The 23,917-nt window shown below is 52.1% G+C and overlaps 1 protein-coding gene across 11 annotated transcripts in view; it reads right to left on the bottom strand.

The window, feature by feature from the left end:
* The window catches only part of NFATC2 (nuclear factor of activated T cells 2), a 160,301-nt gene that overhangs the window by 45,217 nt on the left and 91,167 nt on the right, over positions 1-23,917 (bottom strand). For all 11 annotated transcript variants that reach the window (XM_086331337.1, XM_086331339.1, XM_086331345.1 and 8 more), the window contains 4 exons: positions 16,923-17,063; positions 3,240-3,295; positions 2,478-2,604; positions 512-1,201 (listed from right to left, as the gene is read on the bottom strand). In XM_086331337.1, the coding sequence (XP_086187463.1) occupies positions 512-1,201; positions 2,478-2,604; positions 3,240-3,295; positions 16,923-17,063 (1,014 nt within the window). The remainder of the gene's footprint in view (positions 1-511; positions 1,202-2,477; positions 2,605-3,239; positions 3,296-16,922; positions 17,064-23,917) is intronic.

Here is a 23,917-nt window from a genome sequence, read left to right as displayed (position 1 = left end):
CAGCCACCCTTCAAGATCTCCCCTTCCCTCCACCCCACCCCCTCCCCTAAATACACAACAGAAGACTATACAGTGGGAGGTTTTTTTTTCCCTTTCTCTCCAGGAATAAAAGGTTAGCTTTCCTTCCTTTCTGTTGCCCTATCCTCGGTCTAAATTTGGCAGATGGAAAAGAGAGTGGAAGCAGTTAAACGGACCCAGTTTGTGACCCGGAGCACACTCCTAGGGCCAGAAGTGCCCTCACTTGCTCTTTCTGTTGCCATGGTTTTAGGGGGGAGCAACTAAAACCCCTAATGCCCACCCCAAACTCCTGTTGGGCAATGATTCATGCACAGACTTGGGCGAGGCCTTAAAGATCATCTTATCCAATTCCCTTCATTTAAAGAGGGGGACACCGAGGCCCCAAACAGGTAAAGGAGGCTACCCAGGCCATACAGTCAGCTTGCTGGGGTGGGGGTGGGGGTTGGCTACAGGGCATGGAACTCAGGCGCAATGAGGAAGACGAGCCTCTTACCGTCATCCAAGTAGGTCTGGTCCAAGTTCTGCTCCTGTTTGATTGTCACGCCCGCGGGTAACACTTCCTTTTGGTCACTGACCGGGGGTCCGTTTTTGGCGGCTCTTTGGCTGGGGGCGTTCTGCTGCTGGATGACGGTGGGGTAGGAGCCAGGGCTCAGCCTCTGACCCTGACTGACAGGGGGCGGGCCGGGCCTGGCGGGGCCAGGCGCGAAGTTCTCGCAGTACACGATGTGCTGGAACTCCTGGTGGCTCCCGCAGCGCAGCGGCTGGTTGGTGGGCGAGTAGTGGATGACGGGCGAGGCCTGCTGGTTGGCCGGGCCGGAGTGCAGCAGCGCCGCGCCCTGGCCCTGCGAGCCGGCGTGCACCAGCACGGAGCGGTGGGCGTCCGCCAGCGCCAGCGGGCTGGCCATGAGGGCGGGCTGCTGGTAGCCCAGCAGCCCGGGGCTCAGGCTCTTGCTCCGCTGGTAGAGGACGGCCGCCGGGTTCTGCTGCTGGTAGCGCGCGTCGGGGGATGAGAGCCCCGAGCGGAACTGCTGGCAGGGAGCCATGGTGGCCACGAGGCAGGAGGGGGGCTCCGCCACCATCGGGTGCTGCGCGTAGTACGGCTGGCTCCCCAGGCCCCCGTGGGCGGGGCTGCAGATCAAGGCGGGGTCGTACTCATCAGTGGGCTCCGTCTTGATGGCTGGGACTGCGAGAAGAGAAGAGCACACCGGGCGGACCTCTTTTAGCGCCGCCGGGGGGCATGGAGGATGGGCAGATGGCGGTAGGAGCACAGCCTTGGGAGGCCAGACGGCCGGGATCAGAGATCTGGGCTCGGGCAAGAGGCTCCCCCTGTGCCACTGTCTTAGGTTAGAAGTTTGACCTTGGGTGATGGCCTTGAACTATAGGTCTTTCCGACGGCAGAAAGTGGCTGGGGGGTTGCCGTCAGCCCTGGGACATGTGCTGTCTTTTCCCCCAGGGGGAGAGCTCCGACAAAAGCTTGATGTAAAATTATGCCTCCACCTCCTGCCTCTGCCCTGGCAGCTCCCATCCCTTCCCTGCCTGCCGTCCTTCACCACACTCAGCATCCTCTGAAATGTCTGTGCACTCCATGTGCTCAGTTATATCTCAACCTGCCCCTCCCCCACTAGAATGTGGGCTCCTCCAAGAGAGGATTCTTCTTCTTGGTCTTTTTTGTTCAATGCTGGGACCCCGGCACCCTGAACAGTTGTTACTGGTTAGTTGTTAAGTTGTGTCCGACTCTTTGGCAACCCCCTGGACTGTAGCCCGCTGGGCTCCTCTGTCCGTGGGATTTCCCAGGCAATGCTTGGGTTGCCATTTCCTTCTCCAGGGGACCTTCCCCACCCAGGGATCGAAGCTGGGTCTTCTGGATTGCAGGCAGATTCTTTACTGTGTGAGCCACAAGGGAAGCCCACCCTAAACAGTACCTGGCACTGAGTGGGCACTCAGATATTTTCTTGACAAAGGAATGAATGAAACATGGCTCTCGCTGCCTGTCTTGGGACTGCAGTGCTTGGTGGGAATGAGGCCTCCTGGCCTGGTGATCCACTCAGTAACTGTTTATCCACCAAGTGACCACCTACTGTGGGGTCCCTAAGGAGCTGGCTTTTAGGGCATATTCACTTTCTGCCTCTATTGTGATCAAATCTACGACAGAGAGAGGAGTCATCAACCTTGCCGTCTTCCAGTAAACAAGCCTACGTGTGCCCCATTCTTATTCTGCCCTTGCAAAGGAAAATACTAATAACAGTAGCTAATGTCGTTGATGTAGACGGTCCCAAGCACTTTACACACATTGGATTTCTACAGCTCTCATAAGGAAGGTGCCATCTGACAGAGGAGGAAGCTGAGGCTGAGACAGGGTGAGTCACTTGCCCAAAGCCGCCCAGCAGATCACAGGCGTCCTCACCCGCACACACAGCCGCCTCTTCACGCCCAAGGGGCCTCCAGAGAGAACTCCTTACCTGGATGGTAGGTAAAGTGCTGAGGCTGGCTTCGTTTTCTTTTCCCGTTGATGACGTAAAAGTTCACCTTCACCGAAGTCCGAATGTGCTTGTTCCGATACTCCGGAATCTCAACAAAAAGCATGTTCTGAAAGAAAGTTGTCAGTAATTTAACTGCAACCGCAAGTAAATTCCTATCCAAGGTCCTAAGCACAGTGAGCCAGCCCATCTAAAAGGATGGTGGGCAGGGACACGCTGGGGGTGTGGGATTAACAGACGCACAGTACTCTGTATAAAACAAATAGGATTTGCTCTATAGCACAGGGAACTGTATTCAATCTCTTGCAATAATCTATAACGGAAAAGAATTTTAAAAATATGGATATATATGTATACACATACATAACCGAATCACTCTGCTGTGCACCCAAAACCAACAGCATATTGTGAACCAACTATAGTTCAATAAAAATAAAAAGACTCATGACATTTCCTGCAGGCTTACAGGCAAAATTCTAATTAAAGGGAACTTGACTTTTCAGCTGCAGCAAAGATGACTTACTACTTACTCTATCAAAGTATATTAAGATGTCACTGTTATAAATCAGAGGGTCTGATGCTCAGGAAACATGTAATTCACTCGTCAAGTCAATGCCCACTAAATGCCTATTTGGTCCAAAGCACTGGGATGTTGATGAAGGAAGGAGAAAAAAGAGGGAAAGAGAACACAAGGGTTGGGGGTGGACAGGACAGGTCATCCGGTCAGCGCGTGTGGGTGCTTACAGGCTGGCTCTTGTCTTTATCCACCGTGGCCTCCATCTCCCAAATTTGCTGCCCATCTGGAAAAATTTAGAAATGACAGACTTTGAAGGAATTCTTAGCAACCGAAGATTTAAGACAAAAACTCACCAACTTATACTGATCTTGGCTTCTAGGTTAGATCATTTCAGTAAAGTACACCTGTATGTGTGCACTAGGTATGCACGTATGTATATACACGTATTTTTATTTCTATAAACACATATTTCTTTTTGCAAAGAGAAGGCACATGGACAATGGAAAACTGGGCAACGCTACAAAACCAGGGAAAAAAAAGAAATTGTCCATCATCCCAAAACCATTATCTTTTTTCTCTATATTTAAATATCTACATCTTTCTTTAAAATACAAAGATTGTTATACGCTTTACTTTATAATAAGCTTTGTTCAACCAAAGGCTATTTCCAAAATGCTCTGCATATGCCAAGACTGTCGCAGGGGCCCCATTACAGACCCACGGCTGTCCCAGACATGACTTCTCCATCGTCTGAGAACACAGGTGGCTCGCATATTCTGTCCTCAGAGGTTTAAACAATGTCCTGGCTCGTGAGGCCTTGGAGAGGGAGGGAACACAGGCGCCCACCCTCCACCTTTTAGTCAACAGACAGCCTGGCTCTCACGTGACCCGTCACAACAGGCATGGAGAGGTTTCAGTGGTAAACCCTCCTTCCCTGAAGCAGGGCTCTGGCTCCCCAGTTTGGGGCCAACAAGTTGGGCCAAACAAAACTCTGCATTTGCAAATAATAGATTTCTTTTGTTGACCACCTACATTGGCCAGTGGGCAGTTTGGGGCTAAAACAAATCATTTCCACAAGTGTTTCCAGGGTGTTTTGTGGAGCACTGGCTCTGAAGAATATTAAATGGGTTTATGAGAAAGGAAAGCAAGCTCTACCAGCTAGTAAGCATTTGGCAAAAGCAGAGTCAGGCAAGTGAATTTCTTCACTGCAGGACTGCTCAGAGCCTTTAATCTGCTCAGGTATAGCATTACCTCTCCAAGGTGGGCTGGGTATGTATTGTGTCCCGACATTTGGCCAAAGGACGACCCCCACCCCCTTTGCAAGCATGGTGATTAGCAGCTTCTGTGATAGGTCAGATTTGAACCATGTCGTCTTGGACCAGCAGGTTTACCCAAAGAAACTGAGTTTCCAGGCATTATTTCAACTTGTAGAGGACATATTTCCCAACATAATAAGTAATAAAAAGTCGTGATTGCCACCAAAGCTGATGCAATCGAGATGACCTGCAGGAAGAACAAGCACTAAGCCGGTTGGAGCCGTCTCCAACAAGTCAGCCTGCGTGTCCTGGCCTTGCAGTTCCTGAAATGACGAGGGGAGACACAGGTTTACGCCCAAAGGGAAGAGATCTCTGTGGAGGGGAGCAAGTTAAGAGTTGCCACTGCCTCACCAACACCCACCACATGGCAGGTGTCTAGTAAACATTTCATGTCTGAATGTACAAAAGTGTCAGCAGCTCCAAAGGCTGCTGACAGGAGCAGGGGAAAAACCAGGAGCTGACATCAGCCGCTGCTCAAAAGGAAGCAAGGGAGGACAGATGGACAGATGTCAAGGAATCTGAAGTCAAGTCATCGAGACAGGGTACGTCCGGTGTGTGAAACCCCGGATAGAGCTCTTCTGAGAAAATCCTCACTTTTTAAAATCAAAGACAGGTCACAGGTCATTGAAGAGACATGTGTCCGCCTCTCAGAAGGCAGTTTGAGCTAAGCACAGGTCCTCATCAAAAACCACATCCCCACTAGCTGCAGTGTGAGCTATGTCAGAAGATCAAGTAACAAATTAATCCAAGAAAGGGACGATGCTGATGTCTGGTGCCTCGCTCTCCTCCTCAGCCTCTCACTGGCTGAACTGAGCTCTTCCATCACGTAGCTGCAGATTCCCAAGCCCATGCAGCCCCTCCGCCAAGTTAATGGAGGGTAGGTGGGTATTGGCGGTGGCTTGGCCTTCAAGACTCAGCTGAAGTCCCCTGTTTTGGACCAAGTTTATCCCCTCTGGGTACCCTCACCATCACCTGTCCTACAGGACACCCTCAGGGGCCATGACTTCATTTCATGCCTCAGGATTCAGTCATTTGTTGACATGATCAGAGTTTATTACATCACTGCAGTAAGTAACAGTTATAATCTAAGTGGTGGCTGAAGCAGCAAAGTGCTTCTTCAAGGAAAACAGAGGTCTGTGGGATGGAAACAACCCAAGTGACCATCAGTGGATAAAGGGAAAAACAAAAGTGCTCTATACATACAGTATGAATGTGAGACTTGGACCATAAAGAAAGCTGGAGGATGAGATGGTTGGGTGGCAGCACCAAATCAGTGGACATGAGTTTGAGCAAGCTCCGGGAGTTGGTGATGGACAGGGAGGCCTGGCGTGTTGCAGTCCGTGGGGTGGCAAAGAATTGATGCTTTTGAACTGTGGTGTTGGAGAAGACTCTTGAGAGTTCCTGGGATGGCAAGGAGATCCAACCAGTCCATCCTAAAGGAAATCAGTCCTGAATATTCATTGGGAGGACTGATGCTGAAGCTGAAGCTCCAATACTTTGGCTACCTGATGCGAAGAGCTGACTCACTGCAAAAGACCCTGATGCTGGCAAAGACTGAAGGGAGCAGGAGAAGGGGGCGATGGAGGATGAGATGGTTGGGTGGCAGCACTGAATCAGTGGACATGAGTTTGAGCAAGCTCCGGGAGTTGGTGATGGACAAGGAGGCCTGGCGTGTTGCAGTCCGTGGGGTGGCAACGAGTCAGACATGACTGAGTGACTGAACTGAACTGATACATACAGTGGAATATTATTTAGCCTTAAAGGGGGAGCAAATTTTGATATGTGCTATAAGCACAGACCTTAAAAACATTATTAAATACACCAGGCACAGAAGGACAAAGATGGTTTGATCCTACTCATATGAGGCACACAGAATAGGGCAATTCATAGAGACAGAAAAGGGGCTGCCAGTTCCCAGGGGCTGGGGGAGGAGGGAGGTGTCATTTAACAGGCACAGATCTCCTGTTCCAGAAACAGGAAATGTCCTGAAAACAGCGCTGTTACACAGCACTGTGGCTGCATCTCCATACTCCTGAACGACACGCCTGCACACGGTTAGAATGACCAGTGTTATGCTGTGTGTGGTTTGTATAGTCAGTCGTGCCTGACTCTTTGAGACCCCGTGCACTGTGGCATGCCAGGCTCCTCTGTCCATGGGATTCTCTAGGCAAGAATATTGGAACGGGTTGCCATTCCCTTCTCCAGGCGATCTTTCCGACCCAGGGATGAAACCGGGTTTCTCCCGCTCTGCAGGCAGGTTCTTTACGGTCTGAGCCACCTGGAAGCCCAGCGTACACTTTACCACAGCTCTCTCTGTTTTTTAAAGCCAACTGGCCTACAGAATGGCTTAGTGACTTTTTAACTAGCTACTGCCATTTCAAGATGAAATTTCACCTAAAAAAACGAAGATTTTGCTCTTGAAAAAATAATTCTGACAGGTGGCACGGTGCCTGATTTTTCTTTCCTTTCAAATATGGGTCTTTCCACCATTATTTCCATTTTTTTTAAGGCCCCAAAGGCAGTTTTAGACATTTGGCCTGGCTGCCTGAATGGAGGGCGGGGACACGCTCCCAGAGAGCAGGGCCACACCGCCGACTTGTTCTCTGCTTTCTCCCGGGACGACATGTCTGGCGCTTAATAGATGCTCCACAAACACAGGTGGACTAAATGCACAAACTGACCTCAGGATTCCCCGGCACTCAGCCCATTGCCAGAGCTCAGGAAACGGCCGGCTACTGGCCACTCTGCAAAAAGACCCCACGAAGCAAAATCACCGCCTGTCTGTGAAGAGTCCTTTGAGGGAACTGACTGCAGGAGCCTGGCATTACAGGTGCAGACAAGGAGTCAAACTCAACCCGAGCCACTCAGCCCGAGTTCTAGATAATTCTAGGTAATCCACTCCGGGTTGCTACCCTAGGTCCGGGACTCGGAAAACCTGCCCAGAACAGAAGAGGCTCGAGAAGACCAAGTCTGCTTCTACTGCTCTGGGCTGAGATGAAATAAAGGACTTCGGTCTCTCGAGCAGATGTTCGGGCAAACTTCCCCTGTCCTAAATTAAGAGGGGCTGGCAGCCAGCACAAAATAGGCTCTTCCAAGTCTTTACTCAGAGGCTAAAAGAGCCAGCTCCTTCGGGCAAAGAGGTTGGGTCTACAGAAGCCTCAGCAAGACTCTGTAAGAGAAACAATGGGGTGGGAAGCACACGGCTCAAGAAATATCCCAGCCTTTGCTCTAACTTGGCGCCGCCGCCAGGAGAACACTCGGCCCCGTGGCCAGTGGGTCTGTGGGTGGATGGTCCCGTGGAGCTCTTGCAGGCAGCTCTTGAACCCCCTGATGGAGCAGCGCATCCGGAAGCAGCAAGCAGGCCGGGCTGGAGTCTCCGCAGTCAGCCTCGTGTCAACGGTGGGCTCACGTCAGCACCCCCTCAGAAAGGAGCACACTCCCAGAAGAAGGGAAGCAAGCCCGTCCTCACTGGGGCCCGTGAGCGTGCCACTGGGCTCCAAGCAAACCGGGAGGAAATCAAAGTGTCAGTTTGGGTTAGGAAACGGCTTGTGATGCTTCCCAGGCCTGGCTCTGCTTTTTAAAATTAGCTCCCTTCTCCATGAAGATGGCTGAAGTCATTTGGGTCTGCTCTTTACGATTGCTTAACTAGCAGAAAAACTCACGCTCCCTGGATGCAAGGGCTTAATGAGCCGAGCAGATGCGGGGTTGGGGGGGGGCGGTCAGGAATGGCCCCTTAGGATTTCATCCACCCAGAATGGTACCACTGGGCTCCTCAGGTGGCTCAGTGGTAAAGATCTGCCTGCCAACGCAGGAGACGCAAGTTCGATCCCTAGGTCGGGAAGATCCCCTGGAGAAGGAAATGGCAACACACTCCAGTATTCTTGCTGGGAAATCCCATGGACGGAGGAGCCTGGGAGGACTACAGTCCTCAGGGTCGCAGAGTCAGCCACGACTGAGTGGACTGAACAACAGAAATGGTGCCACTGCCCTCGATGGGTCTCCTGAGAGCTGGCAAGGAAGAGCCTGATTCCTACACCTCCCGTCTTTCCTTCCGCCTCCCCACATCCTTGGTAGGCCTACCCCACCTGCCGTGTCCCCATCTGCACAACTGCAGGGACGGCTCCATCACCCCGCCTCCACCCCGAGCTCATTCTCCGTGCAGATTGCCAAAGCAATCTTAAAAATGTAAATTTGATCATGACATCTCCCTGCTTAAAAGCCTCCAACAGCTACTCGCTTCTGGAAGGAAATGCAAACTCCTCGCCACATCCACACAGCCCAGCCTGACCTGGCCCCTGCCCCCCATGACCTCTCCAGGCTTGACTGGTGTCGCACTCGCCTTCGCCCTGCACCAGCCGCCTGGGTCTGGTTTCAGTTCCCCAAACACCCCAGGCTCAGCCCCATGCTGGGACCCTGGCCCGGGGCAGTTCCTCTTGCCTGGACACTCTTCCGAGCACCCATCTGGCTCCCTCTTTCCCGCCTTTAGGGCTCCGTGCAAAGGCATGTCCTCAGGGAAGCCCTCCCTGACTACACAGCCCATGCTTGCCAGATATAAGAAACAAAATACAGACTGTGGAGTTAAATGTGAATCTCAGCAAGCAAGGAATACTTTTTAAACGACCGGTATGTCCCAAGCTCTGTGCCACTGCGTGGGACACACTCATACTAAGAAATCTGGATTCAGGTTAGCATCCTGTATTTTTCTCTTAACCTCCAGACCCTTTGGTCCTGCTCCTAGGACTGGTTCCCCTGTCCTCACAGCACTCATCCGATCTCAAAGTGACCTCCTTGTAGGCAAGTTTGAAACTAGCCATGCCCTGAGGGCAGGGATCTCCTTGGTCATTTGCCCCCAGGGCCTGGCACAGAACCTGTGCACACTAGGTTTCTAATAAATATCTAGGGAGCAGCCACGGAAATCCCGGGGGCTGCGTGCCTGGAGGAACGAGGCCAGAAGAGCATCAGCACGTCATCTGCATAGACGCCAGACTTCAGCTCAGCTTTCATCCCAGCCCAGGGGCACCTCTCCTCAGCGATGGGCCGTCATCCCGAGGTGTCCTCCACCAGCCCCCACAGTCACTCAGGGAGCCAGGAAGTTGGGGTGTGGGGCCCAGCCTTCCTCTGACGTGTGCTGTCAACTCAAGGAAGTCTGCCCACCCCCCTCGGTGAGCTGGCTTCCCATCTGTGAGAGGGGGTAGGCGGCAGGACGTTCCTCAGTTTCCCTCCATCGCATCGGGCATGACAGCAGGGTCTGATGGCTGGGAGCTGAGAGGAGGGGAAAGGCTTGCCTGTGCCAGGAAGGACCCTTCTCCCAGACGAGAAACCAACCTGGGCCTTACTCGTTCAGGTAAGTAAATCGAGCTCTCAGAGGACACGTGGACAGTCGGCTGAAGTCTTCTGGGCGCCTACCATGGCCCAGCACTTTCAGACCCTTGAGCTCCTTTTACGGCCCAAATACCACCAAACCCCCTTTTACAGATGGGGAAACCAAGTCCCAAAGCACAAAAGATGAGGTCTATCCAGGCTTCAAGCCAAATCTGCCGGACGATCCAAAATTCAGCCTGCTTACCCTTAAACACATAGCACTCCTACTGTTTTTAAAAGTACGCAACCAAAACTGTAGGAAAAAAAATAATGCAAGAGGGTGTCAAACAGTTCGTTAATAAAAGATATGATTTTCTCGACGGAGGTGGAAATTCCATCCTGCTAATTGCAAATTACAGAAAGTCTGTTGGCGCCAAGAACAATTCCTGATGGTGAAAACACCAGGGCCCATGTTAATCAGAAAACTCATGTCCTCTTTTTAAGACACTGAAATACCAGGATCCTTTTTCAAAGTCTGTTCTTGCATACAAGAGGACTGGAGTTCAGGCAAACAGCCCTCTGAAAAGAAGACCATCTTCTCTATCTCTGGGGGTGGGGGTGGGCTCCTGAGCTGCGATCTGACTTCTGTTGCTGGGGGAACGCTCAAAGCCCCAGCCAGCTGTGTATAAGTGGTGGGCTCTGGCCCAAGGGACCTGTGACACCGCGGACGTGAGTCACCAAGGGCAAAGGTCTACAGAGCCTTAGTCATGGTCAAGCCCAGTTTGAAGGCTGACCTTTCCCAGAGGCAAGTCCAAGGCAGAGAGACTTCCAGACCAAGTCAATTGTTTCAGAAGACACCAGATGCGGTGAAGCCAAACCCATGGAGAAAAACAGGTGGGAAGAGGAGGTGTCTTCTCTAAGTGAGTTCCAATGTTTCCAGGGGACGAATCCACGGAAAAGTACTTAATTTAGCAAAAAATTTTTATTTTAAGCATATGCATTTATATTTATTAAACAAAGCTCAAAATACAACCTTTGGGAACCTCCAAGTCATAAAATGACTCACATTAGGATGTGATGACTCAGTGGGAAAGAGGGAATTCCAATTCCACCACCCACGCCTTCTTTCTAAAAAATCAATTTGCCCTCTCAACAGGTGATAGGAGCCTCTGCCATCAGACTGGTCCAAGAAACCATCCAGCAAAACAAAACACAAGTTCTCTTCAAACAATTTAAGTTTCAAAGCTGAGTAATCCGACACAGGCACATTTCCAACCTACGCCCCCGCGGGACACAGAGGGCCAGGGAGCTACTTGGCTGGAGCCAGGGGGAGCGGGGGGGTGCTGAATTAAGAAAGATTTACCAGCTGAAAAATTCCAAAACCCTGTGTCATGTGGAGGAACCTTCCAAAACATTGGATCCCACCCAGGCGCGGCGAGTCGCTCGGAGCCATGGCAACCCCGTTTCCGCTGCCACATCACTTTTATTTTTGTGTCCTTAGATTTTTTCCTGTTTTGCAATGTTTTGCTGGGACCCCCGACTCCGCCTGAGGCCTGGGTGGCCGGGGGCCAGGGTTACCAGCTGAAGTCAGGAACAGCCTGGACTTCCCAGGGTGAACTTTGCCTGCAGAGGTTCCACATTTCTTAAATTTCAGAGAATATAGAAAGGCTTTTCAGCAATTACTGAAAATGGTCAATGGGAAAGCTCCGGATCGTTCTGTGGGGCTCCTCTTTGTTCTCTTGGATGTGACTTGCGAGATCCCTCTAGGGTTGATGATAAATGTTCCCCAGGATTCCAGCTCTGTCACCAGCTGGGAGCTGACTTGGGGCCCATGGCTTGACCTCTGTGAGCCTCAGTGACCTCATCTGTAAGATGGGAGTAATGCTGCCTGCCTCTCCAGGCTGGTGTGACGATTAAATACATTCACTCAGCAATATGTATAAACACCTGCTTAGCAACTAAACCACCACCACAAGCACCTACTAGGTGCCAAGGTCGTTCCAGATGCTGCAGACACAGCAGCAAACGCCACGTTCCAGCCCTCAAGGAACTCTATATGTGAGACTAGATAATAAATGAGCAAAAAAAAAAAAAAAATAGACAAGATCTCTCCAGTAGACAGGACTTCCCTGGTGGTCCGGGGGCTAGGACCCTGCAGTGCCGACGAAGAGTTCAATCCCTGGTCGGGGAACTAGATCCCACACGCTGTAAATAAGGATCTCAGATGCCACATCAAAGGTTAAAGATCTCATAAGACCTGGTGCAGCCAAAATATTAATAAATAAACGGTTTTTTAAAAAAGGTGATTCTCATAGAGCTAAGAACTTCAGAGGAGGCAGGGAAGGGCAAGGGGGGGAGGTCAAGCACCTTCGGAGCAGATGTCAAGGAGGGGCACCTTAAGGACGTCACCTCTGAGTCGAGCTTTGTAGAAATGGGGTGATGCAAGCCACCAGAAACAGCAAAAGCAACGCTCCTCTGATGGAAAGGAGAGTGGGCTGACGACAGAGTGAAGACAATATAGCTAAGGCCCCAGGAGCAAGAGGGCAAGTCCAAAGGGCCGAAATCGGAGAGATGGGCCAGGGCCAGCTCGCGCGGGCCCCTAGAAGTCCTGCAAATCATTAAAAATAGTAATAAAAACAATATAATAATCATTATTATTACTGCTGCTATAAATAAGATGCCACTTTCCAAAACACCGAGCTTTTCTAACTTAAGAAACACCACGCTCCCCTTCTCCTACTGTTTTTCCACCATCCTCCAATTTGTCATCCTGCTGGAGTGGAAACTGCCAATTCCATTTCAGTCGACAGCTATAAAAAGCACACTGGAGCTGGTGGTGCCGATGACCCAACGTGGGGGCTAAGATTAGCCCAGGAGGCTGTCACCTTTCCTTAATGTGAGAACCAGCTGGGGTTCCCCTTCCTTGGAAAACTTCAACTGTTCCACTCCGCCCCACCCCGCAGCAGCCCGGCCGGCCAAACTGTCCATGGAGATGGGAACGGGGAGCCGTTTTGGAAAAAAGAAGTTGAGCAACAGGGATTCCCCCTGCAGAAGGCGGTCCCGGGCTGGGCAGCAAGTGCTTGGGGTCAAAAGAGCAGGAGTGGCTCCCTGCGAATACAAGGGCACCCCCCCACAACCTGTCGGAGCCTCTGGGGGCCAGACATCCCTCCAGGGAAGCCCTCCACTCCTCAGGGCCCGGGGGCACCTCGCACACCCCAGCCTGTCTGCTGGCATCAGTCCAGGGACCGCATCCACCCCGGAGTCTTTTTGATCAGACATGGGACAGTCCTAAAGGACCCTCCTGCCCTCAGTGACCCACTGCAGACTTCAAGAGGCTGTCTCACCACAAAACAGTTCAAGTCAGTGTCTCAGAGCAGCTAAAGGACCTTCAGGCAGGCTCACCTGGTTCTGACCTTTTTCAGAGTAGAACAGCTAATGACCAAGCAAGACTAGCTAATGATCAGGCTTCCTAGGGGCCAGCCCAGCACTGCCATTCACCAGCTGTGTGATCTTTACCAGTTATTTAACCTCTCTGTGCTCGGTTTCTCAGCAAAAAAGGGAAAAAAAAAAAAAAAAGAATAGTAGCTATCTTCTAGAGCTGTCATGAGGAATCAGATTGTTAATATTAATACCTACCAAGGGCACCAAATAAGGCCTGGCACCTAGTTTATTATTACTCGTTCTTGTTTTTCAGTGTCTCCTGGTTCCATGAGATAAAATCATGCTCAGCCTTGTCCTTCCACCATCTAAATATAATAACAATCACTAACATTTAACAAGCATCTATGCAAGATGCTAACATTAGAGCCTAAAATGCCAAACTCCATGCAAAGAGTGTAACCTGTATCCTCTCATTTAACTTTCTCGTCTCTCAAGTGAAGTAAGTCATCTGTATTTTACAAAAGAGGAAATGCTGACTTAGGTGAAATGACTTACCCAGGATGGCAAAGCCACCAGATGCAGATCACAGATTCGAACTCAGGCCGTCTGACCTCATAGCTACGCTGGTAACCACTGCAGCTGACAAGCTTCCCACAGTTTGCCCACGAGGCCTATGCCTGTGGCAGTATGTATCCAATAAGTGACCTATGGCCTGAACAAGGAAAACGCTGGGGAGACCGTAAAAATAACAAGGAACACTCCTGACGCACTGAGTGCCCACTGCTTGCCGACGAGTTTAACTCTGGGAGGGAAAACTGTTAACTCATTGACTGAAAACGGATGTCCAGGGAAGCTGAATAACAAGATGCTGCTGGATACTATCTGCAGGCGAGTTCCCCAGCTTCTCCAGGCTTAGCCACCTGCCTGTCTGTCAGATGAGACAAGGCACGCCCACAGAGAGGAAACTTCATGATTCCTCTTATTAACATGCAGCTTTTCAAAGCTGAAAGAGACTCTGGGTTTTTCTCCCCTCAAGCGGTAAACAAATTTCTTCTGAAACCAAGAGAAGGAAAGCTGGAGAGTAAATGTCTGCCTGCCTTCCATCCTTCCATCCATCCATCCAGCAAATACCTATCTGAGGCCCTTGAGTAGCCTCACAAGTACCTGCACTCCCAGGACAGTTGAAAGCTGTCTGGCTCCTAGCTCCACAAGGAACTTGGTAGCACCTGGTCTGCAAGCCATCCCTCCATACTTCCAGCAGCTCCCCAAGGAGACTGCTCACCTGGACACGATGTCTATATATTCTCAGCATTTTCCGCTCTGCCAGTAAGGTGCCTTGAAGCCACACACTTCTTGTGGAAGTCAGCACAAGACCAGCAGGATGATTTCCTGGTCCTAGAGACCCATCCAAGCTGAGGAGGCTAATGCTAACTTGGTTATTTACATTTCATGCCACTTTCCTGCTCGAGAACCCACCATGATTCCCACCACGATTCCCTATCACCGTACTCACGTGCAGACTAAGTCAAGGCTGTGTCTCTACCTGGCGTCAGGAGACTTCTCTGGGCTCTGCTCATCAAAACACTTCCTGGTGATAACCAGCCTCTACTCCAGCCACAAAGGTCTGCTCTCTGTCTCATGAGAGCCCAGTAACTTCTTGCCATTGAGAATAGTGTACACTGTTTCACCACCTGAAAAATAAAGCCTCCTCCAAAACGTGTCAGGATGTGCAACGCCTTGAAACCCAAGACAGCACATGCCGGCCTCAACCTTAGGAAGGAACAGTAACAAACGGCATGAGTTAATGCATACTGAGCACTTGCTGTAAGCAGCTGGCTCTCTGTATCCGTAGGATCCACATTCATGGATTCAACCAACCACAGACAAAAATACTCAAAACAAAAAACAATTTAAGAAAGTTCCAAAACACAAAACTTGAACATGCCACTCACTGGCAACTATTAACGTAGCATTTACCTAGTACAGCGATTTAAAGTACACGAGAGGAAGTACAAGGGACTTGTGCACTCTCCAAGTCTGGTATCTATCAGGCTCCTGGCACCGATCCACTGCAGACTCCGAGGGACAAGTGAACCGAGCATTTACAACTCTTAACCTCATGACCACCCTATAAGGTATGACTGTCACCATCCTCGTTACATAGAGAAGGAAACTGCTGCCCAGAGAGGCTAAGCAGCTTGCCCAAGGTCCCCCAGCTAGGAAGGAGGAGGACTGGGCTTTGAACACAAGCTGTCCGGCTGGAGCGCGTGAGCCCTCGCCTAGCTGACCAAAGGCACGAACAGGAGGCGCGTCACGGAGACACTTCAGTTCAGTTCAGTCGCTCAGTCGTCTGACTCTTTGCGACCCCATGAATCGCAGCACGCCAGGCCTCCCTGTCCATCACCAGCTCCCGGAGTTCACTCACTCAGAACAGCACAAAGTTGGAAGCAGCCTCACGCCCAATAGAGGAGGACGGTTCAATAAAGGATTGGACGCCACAGGACAGACGCATCACACCCACCTACACGTCCGCGCTCCTCCTCACGACATCATCACAGCCCTCACACCCGCAGGGCCTGACCGTGAGCCCCACTTCACGCCATTTTTCTATTGCAGCGGCGTTGGCAAGCCTCTTTCAAATCATGTGCCTCCTGCCGTGCTTCCAAGATGTGAGGAAGCAGTTCTCACACCCTGGACACGGGGCAGCCCATCCCAAGAGCAGGCTCTGTGTGAATGTGGGAAGCAGCCCCCCGTCAGTGACGGCCCCTTTCAGGGCCATCCTCAGGGCAGCAGACAGACAGACATCAACTCGCCTCTGATCTGACCTGAAATCATGTCCATAGGAAAGAAAAAAAAAAAAAAAGCTCAACCTAGCACCCATAACTATCAAGCCAATTATATAACCTGATATTTTTCCTACTTCAGACCATGGTCTTTTTAACACGTCCTCATTGGTAAACACATTCACAGATGGCCCACATTAAGAAAGGATACACATGTCCATTAAACCTCTCATAGCAAAGGTGTACAAAAATCAAGTACTAATTCAGTACAATTTTTTAAATTAAAAAACAGGGCATTTCCGGGATGGGTTGAAAGCACTACTGGCCCAGTACTGGTGGAAGTTTCCAATCTGTAAGTTTCCGGAAGGTGATTTGAATTCTACAAAGCAATATGTACTTAAAGCTCTCAAAATGACTACCCAAAATCCCACACGGGAATAAACCCAACATAAACAGAAAAGATATGCGTGGAGTTTCATGTGTAAGAAGACTACTTAATTAGTCCTACAAGTACAACCAGAGAGACCGCAGTATTAGTTACAATAAAAATATAAGCTGCCAATGTTTATTGACTTACAATATACCTGGTGTTGTCATAATTACCTGACATGTATTAACTCGTTTAACCCACGTGAAAGCCCTATGGGGTAATAACTCTTGTTATAATCATTCTATTCATAAAGAAACAGAGGCACAGAAAAGTCAGGTAATTTGTCTAGGATCACAGAGCAATCAAGTAGCAAAGGCAGGATGTGAACCCGGGATATCCAGGGGCTGGAGGTATGACGTCAAGCATGTATGATTAATCTTTGTGCTCTTACTATTCTCTGTTTGGTAAGTCTAAAATCTGAAAGAAAAAAAAAAGGTGTCTCCTTATGTGTAAAAAATAATTAAAAAAAAAAAGAGTTGGGGGTGGGAAAAGCCTTCTCATCCAACCAAACCAGCCAGGATGAGTTAAAATACACCATAGGACATTCAGGCAGCAGTGGGCCAGGTGGATATCAAGGTCACTGGAGACAAGGAAATCTCCCCGAGTGAGTAAGGAAAACGCTACACAGTGGGATCTAACCCCCCAAACTAAGAAGAAAAAGACGGTCACTTTCGTACGGCGCTCGGAAGGCGCTCTGACCTGTGGTCTTCTCGGTAAACACGACTTTGGACTCGGCCGTGAAGTTCTGTCCCGTGAGAATCATCTGCTGGCCGCCGTACACCAGGCAGCTGTCGATGTCTTGCCTTTCCACCATGGGCAGCTCGTGGGCGGACCGCTGGGCTGTGGGCGAGAGAAAAAGACGTCGCTGTGATGACGGGAGACACCCACTCGGAACCGTCCCGAGATTTCACGGGACACGATGCACTCTGCCCACCTCTGTCACTTGCTGTCACTGCAAGCGCGCAACCCTCACCCCTGGCAACCAGCGACTCTGCGAATGTTATGTTCTTGTCAACGTGCCTGAAGTCTTTGGGGCTAATTTTCTCCTAACAACAAGTTTCATTTTCATGACTCAAGAGACCGATGCCTATTCTCCTTTTAGGAAGGAGAGGAGAATACGAATTTGATTTTTTTTTTTTAGTAAAAGGATAGGCAAATCAACCTTTTTGTAAGAGGTTTCCTTTGCTAGAGTGCACGCTCTTCTACACTTGACGGCAGCCACACACAAAGGGCTCACGCACGCAAACTCGAGGGCCTAATTCCTGAGAGTGTAGGTGCCTTGGCCTCTGAACTCATTCGCCCCCATCCCGTCTCTGACCACATTTTCTAGCACTCCCCCTCGCTCACTCCCCTCCAGTCACACTTCTAGAATGTTCTCACCATCTCTAAAACACACACAGCACACTGCCATCTTTGAATGCTTGCACTTTCAAGCCCTCCTCTCTGGAAGGCTCCTCCCCGCTTGCCAGCACGGCTGCCTTCCTCACTTCTGGCAGGTTTCTACATAGATGTCTCCTCCTCAGAGAGGCTTCCTTGCCCCACCCTTGCACCCTGCCCCTCCCAGCTAACACAGCAGGACCACCTGTCCATCTGTCTGGCGGTGCCCCCCCCACCTCTTTATCCTGCTCCATCCTGCTTAGTTCATCCCCAGAGAGCTTTCCACCTTCAGAAACGCTACCTGTAGCGTTCTTGGTTCCTCTGCATTTCATCTCTTCCCCACGAAAACATAAGCCCAAAAGAGAGGAGCATCGCTTTACGCATGCTGTGAGCCCAGGGCTGGGCCCAGGGCCCAGGACTTAGCAGGGGGTGCTTGAGAAGGATGTAGGGATGGATGGATGGATGGAGACAGGTGTGGATACAGATGTATCTCAATATATCTTGAAACATATTTATCTCAATATCTCAATATCCTCATCTGTATCTGCAGTGAGTAATGGGACAGACTGACTGTTTAACTACAATGATATACTTGAATGCTCACCATAACCTTCTAAGGCAAAAAGTATAATGAAATTATATGCCTTCCGGAAGAAAACGGAAGCCTAGAAGTCAGCTATGGTGATACTGAGATTTGACCTGAGCCCTAAGAGCTGGCCTGCCCAGCTCCAGAGCCCCCTCCTTTAGCCCCTCCATTCAGCCAGTTCTTCTGGAGGGTGGGCTGCAGGAAAGAGTGAAGACCCTCTCCAGATGCCTGCCCTGGGCAGGGTGGGAAACAGGTCCGGCCGACACAAGGGACCATCCCCTGGGCCTCGCCTTGGCAGCGTGGGCCGCGGAGGCCGGCCCGCCCCCTGGGTGAGTCAGCCTGAGCTCCTGGCATCCTTCCCAGAGCCCGAGGACTGGGCAGAGGGCCAGCCCTCTCTGTGCCAGGGGCCGGCGGACCGCCCCCTCCGGGAGCCATGGACGCAGCCGTGTGAGGCCCTAGGCGCGGGCCTAACCCTGCCCTCCCGGCCGGCCTGGGCCTCCAGGTCCAGCACCCTGTCCCTCCTGCCCTGGAGCCACATTGAAACCCATGCCTTCAGCGGCAACCGTGCACGCGGCAACCTTCAAGGAGTCTGCTGTGGATAAGACACTCCCAGACACTCTACGTCGAAAACACAGCCCGGGACTCTCAGTGACCTCCCGGCCAGTATCTCCCCATCCCAGGCTCAGCCCAGGCTCTCTGTTCCCAGGGCCAAGCCAGCCAGTGTGGTTCTAAGGGGCTCCCAGTTATGGGCACATATTAAAAAGGCCTCTCAGCAGGAGCTGCTAATTTCTCCCACATGGGCTGGGTTATTAATCCTTTCTTTCAATAGAGGAGTTTTGTGTGACTTCCTAATTGAGCTGCCATCAATGGAGATTTATTAGCAGTGAAAACAGCAGTCACACCGCCTAGAAGAGCAGGTCCCGGCTTTTCGGATCTGCCTTGGATGTGTTTCGGGGGCGAGGAGGGGCTTTTGGTCCCAGGGATGGATGGGTGGGAAGGCCTCAAGACCCATGCCGCCCATTCTGCAGGTGGAACGCCTGAGTCATCACTCTCGGGCGAGCTGGCCAAGGGCTCGCGTCCAGCCAGGCTGGAGACTGGACGTGGCCATGGGCTCTCAGCGCTGGGCGGGAGGCTGGCCCGGCCAGCTGCTCTGTGAGTCACCGAGCACTGCTGTGGACACAGCTTGGCCATTTCCTGGAGCAACATCACTGCTTCTCCCTCCAAAGCCTCGTAGGTTCAGGCAACCAACTGATCCTCCTCTGACCAAACCTTCATTTCCCACCCCTTCTCCTTGATGCTTAGTCCTCAGTCGTGTCAGACTCTTCGCAACCCTGTGGACTGTAGCCCACCAGGCTCCTCTGTCCATGGGATTCTCCAGGCAAGAATACTGGAGTGGGAGCCGTTCCCTTCTCCACAGGGATCTTCCTAACCCAGGGGTCAAACTCAGGTCTCCCACATTGCGGGCAGATTCTTTGTCTGAGCCACCAAGGAAACCCCTGCTTCTCCTTACCTGAACGAAAACCATCTTTTCTAAAGAAAATGTACAGACAAGAGTCCAGCCTCGCTTCCTGTAAGCTTTTATCTGAACTGTGGTCTTGCAACTCAAAGTGTGGGCTACATCCTAGGAACAGGGTTGGGGGTGGAAGGTGATATTAGAGATGTAGAACCTTGGGCCCCACCCCAGTCCTACTGAGCCTTGTTAAGACTCTGCAGCTTAACGAGGAACCCAGCTGACTCTTATGAGCTGTCAAGGGGGAGAAGTACTGCTTAACCCTGGCTACACATGAGCATCACCTGGGGGGTCGAAACAAACACGACATTCCAGCCCTAATGCTACCACTTTACAGACAGACAGACATGCTCAGAACTCGGCTCCATGGAGGGGCAGCCCCTGCCCAGGTGAGGCTGCCACGTGGGACCGTCCTCGGTCTCAGCTCAAGTCCCCACCAGGTGACCCTTTAGGGGGCTTCCCGACTCGAAACCTCACTTTGCCAAATCGGAAAAACGGGGCCATCGGCAGACCCATGCCACAGGCTGTTTGAGGGTTAAATGGGAGAATTCACAGAAAGCATATTTGATTTAATAAATCCCAGCCGGGAAAGCAAACAACAGGATGCGCTGCAGTTCCTGGGGCGGTTGCCCTGTGTCAACCGATACCTGTGACTGTGTCCGCGTGTTTACACGCAGTACTGCGCTCATCGGCGCGGTTCCTGCTGGATCCCGACCCCAAACCCAGGTGTCTTGGCCCTGAGCCCCAGCATTTTTCAAAGTGGGGTTCCCGGGTCACCTGGTTGGGGGAGGCGCTTAATAAAAATGCAGCCACCCAGGCCATGGCCCTAACCCTGGGCCCCGGCGTCTCTTGGAGGAGGCTGGACATTTGCATTTTTACAATCTTTCCAGGTGACCTGTTGCACACACTCTGCTTGAGAGCCAAGCCCCACACTTAAAAGGCCACCTGAGGACCAGGGGACCTCCTTCAGGGGAGGCCCTGCACCCTCAGAGAGCCCAGAAGCAAAGCAGAGGAATCCAATTAGCCTCTGAAAGAGGAAATTGAGGAGAGGCAAACAGCAACCGAAAGTGCCCTCCCGGGGTCCACTTCCTTCTCCCTCTCTGAGGGCTACTCACTGGGGTGACACCGTCACAGAGGCAGGGCTCCCCGCAAGCCCACTGGGCCTCCCAGGCCTGCATCACCACCCCCGACGGCCCCCACCAAGTCCCGTTTGGCTCTTCAACCATCAGCGGGGCCAGCCCCCCAAGCCCCCAAGCCCTAGAGTGGTCTAAGCAAGCCGTGGCGGGTCAGCAGCTTAAAGCTAAGCCCACGGCCCACGTCTCACCTGTGGGCGGAGGCCAGCCCCTCTGCTCCTGCTGAAGCATCGCGGTGGCCCTCGAAGCCGGGAGACGTCCCCAGGCTTGGCTCCTGCCCCTGGATTCTGGCACGTCATAAAGTGGCTTGGGGCTCCTGGGTTTTATGAGCTCTGAATCAACAGGGCGCCGCTGGTGTAGCCCGTATGGGTGTTTACTTTCACTAGCAACAGTGGCTGACGGGGAGTCGAGCCGCGGCAGCAAAGACTAAGTGAAGGAAATTCACCCCAGGCGGGTCCTCCAGGTCGGCCTGGACAGGGAACACTGCTGTCTGTCTGTCTGCCATTCTCCGTCATGGGGCTGCCTGGCCAAGAATGCTGGAGAACCGCAGGGGAGAGGAGAGGCTGGCCAGGGAGACCAGGTACGCAGTGTAGGTGGCATCTGTTAACAACTGCAAATGGTTATAGCTGCAGCAGAGAGTGCCTTGGATCCCAGAGACTTCTCATACACATTGTTCTTTACATTATAAAGCACATACATAATGAGGCAATTCATGGTCACGGGTCAAAGGAAGGATGCCGACAGGTGACTGCCTGAGTCTGAAGCCCAGCTCGCTGATATCTTAGCTTGGGGAACCTTGGGCGAGTCATTTCACCTCTCCGCGCCTCTGTTTTCTCATCTACAAAATGGGAACGCATCACACACTGCTGACCTCAGAGGGCTGTTTGCAGATTAAATGAGCTGGCGCACGGGAAGTGTGTGGTACCTCGTCAGAGCTCTGTGAGCGTCAGTTCTGTTTATTTTTATGGCTGAACTTCATGAGACCACAGAGCAGGAACGATTCCCATTCTGGTGCTGAGGGCGCTGAGCCTCCCAGAGGAGGAGCTCCATGCCTGGGAGCTCACAGCTACGGCAGGCAGGCCGGCAGAGCTTGACCCCAGACTGTGGGATTCCCCCACCCAGAGGGACTCCTTTTTAGTAAAATGAGGAAGACTCAGTGGGAAAGCGGCCAGCCAGCCTGAACCGGGAGGCCCCCCGCCCGCCACGTCAGTCTCACCCGGGCTCCAGCACTGACCATCCCCCAGCCGCACAGCCCTTCTTGCTTGTACTTCGGGCCCCTGGCCTTGGCCGTGAGCCTGGCCTGGCCCGGAACGCAGTGCTTCGGCCTCGCCCGGGAGGGCGGGGAGCAGGCCTGGCAGACGGCCCCTCAGGCCCCTACCCTGGTGTTGCTGGCTCTTCCCTGGGAAGCGGGAGATGGGGACAGGGGAGCTCAATTCTCCCTGAGTGGGGGGCTCACCTCTGGAGGGGCCTGTGAGCACCCACAGTACAGGGGTGGGGTCCACGGCGCTGAAGACCGCCTTCCAGCTCTGGGCCTCAGCAGGTCTCAGCTTTCTCATATGGAAAATGGAACACGAACCCCGGCCCTGCAGGACTGGGACCTCCCCTCCAGACCCCGCAGCGTTGTCCTCACAAGGAGCCCCAAAGGATACTCCCATGGGTCTCCAGTAACCAAGACCCTTCCGGGGGCTCTGCGAATCCCCACGTGACTAGTGAGCTCCCTGGCCACTGAGAGACCCAGGCAGCCACAGCAGAGAACTGGACAAGGGCTTTAACCCCTAGCTCCGCCCTTGCCAGCCATGTGATGAGCAAATCGGTTAGCCCTTCTGAACCTCAGCTTGCTAGATACAAGCTCAGTCTTTAAGATGAGTCTGCGAGGCTGGGGGACTTCCCTGGTGGCCCAGTCCAGTGGTTAGACTCCATGCTTCCAACGCAGGGGTGTGGGTCTGATCCCTGGTCAAGGAACCAGGAGCCCACATGCTCCACGGTGTGGCCAAATTTTTTTTTAATGATAAAACTTTTTTTAAAAACTAGAAACATAGAAGAAAATCTTTGTGACCTTGAATCAGGCCAAAAAAAAAAAGTGTTCTGAGGCTATGATGAGGATGTAAATGAGTTAACATACATGGCAGCTGGGGGCACACAGCAACTCTTCAATACAGGGGAGTTTCACCTGCCCCACCCCTGCAAAATGAGCTTGGTAAAAGGCCACAATCCCAGGGTCAGGTAACCCTGTCAATCAGCAGAGAAGCCACCCCAATCCTGGGCTCCCCAAAACCGAGCTTTCCTGTAATCGCCACCCAGCCAACCCATAGCAGATAACCATCTGAGCTCTGCCGAGCAGCAGGGTTGCAGCTTGCTGCCAGCTCCCCTAAAACAAAGTGTTTGCTGAGCCCCCGTACCTGCTGCCACCTGGGCTGTGTGCCCCTGGCAGTGACACAGGGGCAGAGAGAGGCAGGTAACATGTGCTTTGCAGAGCGTCGGGGACGGTTGCCGTGGGGGCGGGACAAGCCATACCACAAGAGAGATACTGGGGTCATTCTCCTGTACTGATGCAGATATCAACATTCTTACCAGCCCCACTTTACAGATGAGAAGACTGAGGCACCGAGCACTAAGTAACTTCCCTGGGACCAAACAGTGAGTGAGCAGCAGAGGCAGGATGTGAACCCGGGTCCCCAGTCCTAACCAGCGGCCTGCTGCTGCTTCCCATCACGTTGGTTTCTGATGTTTCTGAAACGTGGCTCCTTGGTCATTGCTTAAAAGCCACCTCAGGGAGGCGGCCTGGCCTACCTGCCCTCTGCTCCATGCCCTGATGTCCTCCCAGATCTGCTGCTACACTGCCTCGAAGGAGGCGACGCAGCATGGAGCTATGGAAGGGCACCCACAGCCCCCTGAGGGTCGCTGAGCTGGTCTCCAGTTTCTATGAGAGGATTAATCAATCAATCTGTCACTCCTGATGGAGCTCAGCCTGGATGTCCTGGGATTCAGCGGGACATGGACGTCACAGTTGGCTTGGCCCCTTACTAGCGGTGTGACCACAAGCAATTAGCTTGACCTCTCTGTGCTTTAGATTTCCCGTCTGTAAAAT

Source organism: Bos grunniens, chromosome 13 (assembly GCF_055505025.1).
Source record: "Bos grunniens cultivar Pamir isolate PY7600 chromosome 13, Bosgru_T2T1.0, whole genome shotgun sequence".
In the NCBI taxonomy this organism is placed as follows: Eukaryota; Metazoa; Chordata; class Mammalia; order Artiodactyla; family Bovidae; genus Bos; species Bos grunniens.
The sequence above is the reverse complement of the archived record's forward strand: the minus strand, read 5'-3'. Positions and strand labels throughout refer to the sequence as shown.